General features: G+C 62.3%; 1 protein-coding gene across 1 annotated transcript; it reads left to right on the forward strand.

Moving 5' to 3' along the window:
* Window positions 1-248: 248 nt before the first annotated feature.
* Window positions 249-3,019, forward strand: SWSAP1 (SWIM-type zinc finger 7 associated protein 1). Its single transcript, XM_015851293.1, has 2 exons — window positions 249-973; window positions 1,943-3,019. The coding sequence occupies exons 1-2, from the start codon at window positions 755-757 to the stop codon at window positions 2,453-2,455; spliced, it is 732 nt and encodes a 243-aa protein (XP_015706779.1). The 5' UTR covers window positions 249-754; the 3' UTR covers window positions 2,456-3,019.
* Window positions 3,020-3,025: the final 6 nt, after the last annotated feature.

Below are 3,025 nucleotides of genomic sequence, written 5' to 3' on the forward strand. Positions count from 1 at the left end.
CCATTTGCATTTCCCTATTGCAACCCCATTGCAGACCCATTGCATTTTCCCATTGCATTCCATTTGCATCCCAGTGCAACCCATTGCATCGCATTGCAAACCCATTGCATCACATTTGCAACCCATTGCAACCCATTGCCATCCCATTTGCAACTCCATTGCAAACCCATTGCATTCCCATTGCAAGCCATTGGCAAACCCATTGCCAACCCATTGCCAACCCATTGCAATCCCATTTGGCAAACCCATTGCAACCCATTGCAACCCATTGCAACCCATTGCATCCCTGTGCGTTGCATCCCAACGCGTTGCCAGGCAACGGGGAGTAGTGATTGACAGCTCCAGCCACGCCCCCCCTGCCGGGTACCGCCTCTCTATTGGCTGAGCGGAGGGGGAAGAGGCGGGGCAATTAGTCCCGTAGGGAAACGGGGCGGCGCTGGATTGGCGGCTGGAGCGGCCAATGAGAAGCGAGGGGAGGATCGGCGCGCGGGAAGGCGTGGCGCGCTCCTCTCCGCGCGCTCCGATTGGCTGAGAAGCGCGCGGTGGGCGGGAGCGGGAGGGAGCGCCTTCTGATTGGCTGAGGCGAGCACGGTGGGCGGGAGCGGCGCGGCGGGACTCTCCCCACTCTGATTGGTTGAGGAGTTCGGTGGGCGGGAACAGCGCTGTGGTAAGCCGCACTCCGATTGGCTGAGAGTCTCCGAGCTCCCATTGGCCTCTCCCCTCGGCTCGGAGGGCAGCGATTGGCTGTAGCAGAATGGCGGCAATACTGGAGCAGGCGCTGGGCCCGGAGCGGGCCGAACCAGGCCCAACATGGCCGCTGTTGGTGCTGGGCCCGGTGGGGTCGGGTCGGACGGCGCTGCTGCTGCGGGCGGCGTTGGCTGGAGGCGGAGATGGGCCCCGTGTGCTTTATATGGCGCCCACAGCCCCCACCAGGATCCCGAATGGCGGCGGAGGAGAACACAGAGCGCTGCAGGTCGGGGGGGCGTGGTCACGTGGTGTGGGCGGGGCACTGCGCGAGTGGGCGGGGCTTCGCAACGAGAGCGGCGGGAGTGGGCGGAGCTTAACACAGTGGGCGGGGCTACAGCTTTGGGGGCGTGACCAGCTGGTTTGTGGGCGGGGCTTAGCAACACTGGATCGGCGGGAGTGGGCGGGGCTTACATAAAGTGGGCGGGGCTTTGTCTCAGTGGGCGTGACTACAGCTTTGGGGGCGTGGTCGGATGGTTTGTGGGCGGGGCTTCGTGCAAGTGGGCGGGGCTTCACAACACTGGAGCGGCGGGAGTGGGCGGGGCTTAAGCACAGTGGGCGGGGCTTGTTATTAGTGGGCGTGGTTACAGCGTTGGGGGCGTGGCTAGACTTTGTGGGCGGGGCTTCGTGCGAGTGGGCGGGGCTTAGCAACACTAGATCGACGGGAGTGGGCGGGGCTTAAGCACAGTGGGCGGGGCTTCGTCTTAGTGAGCGGGGCTTGACCTCGTAGGCGTGGCTGCAGCTTTTGGGGGCGTGGTTAGCCGGGTTGTGGGCGGGGCTTCGTGCGAGTGGGCGGGGCTTCACAACACGAGAGCGGGGGAGGGAGTGGGCGGGACTTTGTCTTAGTAGGCGTGGCTTAACACAGTGGGCGGGGCTTGGTCTTAGTGGGCGTGGCTACAGCTTTTGGGGGCGTGGTTAGATGGTTTGTGGGCGGGGCTTCGTGCGAGTGGGCGGGGCTTAGCACCACTGGATCAACAGGAGTGGGTGGGGCTTTGTCTAAATGGGCGTGGCTACATCTTTGGGGGCGTGGTTAATTGCTGTGTGGGCGGGGCTTAACGTTGTGGGCGGGGCTTAAGGGGGCGTGGCGCTGGGCACGTGTGTGGGTGGGGCAAGCATGGAGGGGGTCGTGGCTTGGGATGAGGGTCGTGGTTTAAGGGGAGGGGGCGTGGTCTGATGTCCCCCCTCCCCTTTCCCTCAGCGCCTGGAGCTCCGTTACCCCCCCACCTTGGCAGCCTTAACCCAGGAGCTGGCAGCAATGGCGACCCGAGCCCGGCCCCCCGGTTTACTCTTAGTGGATGGCTTGGAACATTACATCCAATGGAGGCCCAACGCTGCAGCCCGTCTGGCCGCCATGTTGCTGGAGGCCTCCCGTGCCTCCCATCCCCCCACCCCCCTCATTGCATCCCTCTGTCTGCCCCCCGTCCCCCCCCACCCCACGGGGCATCACGTGTTGCCCATCCTGCGCCGTTATTTCTTGGCTGAGTGTCACTTGAGACCCACCGATGGGACCCATATGGGGGTGGAGGTCTGTCTTATCCAGCCTGGAGGGGCCTCGAGGGGGTGGAGGGTGAGGTTTGGGGATCAGGGGGGGATCAGTGTCATGGCCAGGGATGGGGATGGGGATGGAAGTGATGGAGGTGGGGGTGGGGATGGGGATGGAGGGGGGAGTCTGGGTGGTGATGTGATGCTGAGGTCACTGGGGGGGTGGTGACATGGAGAACAGGTGATGTGGGACCCAGGTGACGTGGTGACATGGAGCTGCCTTGTGATACAATGACATGGAGCTGAAGGGACTTGGAGCCCAGGTGACGTGGTGACATGGAGCCCAGATGATGTGGGACCCAGGTGACACAGTGACATGGAGCCCATGTGAGGAAGGACCCAAGTGACACGGTGACATGGAGCCCAGGTGACATGGAGCTACAGTGACGTGGGACCCAGGTGACACAGTGACATGGAGAACAGGTGATGTGGGACCCAGGTGACATGGAGCTGTGGTGACATGGAGCCCAGATGACATAAAGCACAGGTGATGAAGGACCCAAGTGACATGGAGACATGGAGCCCAGGTGACATGGTGGCATGGAGCTGCAATGACATAGGACCCAGGTGATACAGTGACATGGAACTGCAGGGATATGGAGCCCAGGTGATGTGGGACCCAGGTGACACGGAACCAAGTGACATAGAACCAGATGACATGGAACCCAGGTGACACGGAACCAGATGGCACAGAACCCAGATGACACAGAACCCAATTGACACCGAACCCAATTGACAC

This window comes from Coturnix japonica, unplaced genomic scaffold (assembly GCF_001577835.2).
Source record: "Coturnix japonica isolate 7356 unplaced genomic scaffold, Coturnix japonica 2.1 chrUnrandom919, whole genome shotgun sequence".
Taxonomy (NCBI): domain Eukaryota; kingdom Metazoa; phylum Chordata; class Aves; order Galliformes; family Phasianidae; genus Coturnix; species Coturnix japonica.

Bases quoted from the DNA above. Each gene is read 5' to 3' on its own strand.
- SWSAP1 (XM_015851293.1), top strand. From the start codon at position 755: ATGGCGGCAATACTGGAGCAGGCGCTGGGCCCGGAGCGGGCCGAACCA. The intron at 974-1,942 runs GTCGGGGGGGCG...CCTTTCCCTCAG, and splicing joins GAGAACACAGAGCGCTGCAG to CGCCTGGAGCTCCGTTACCC.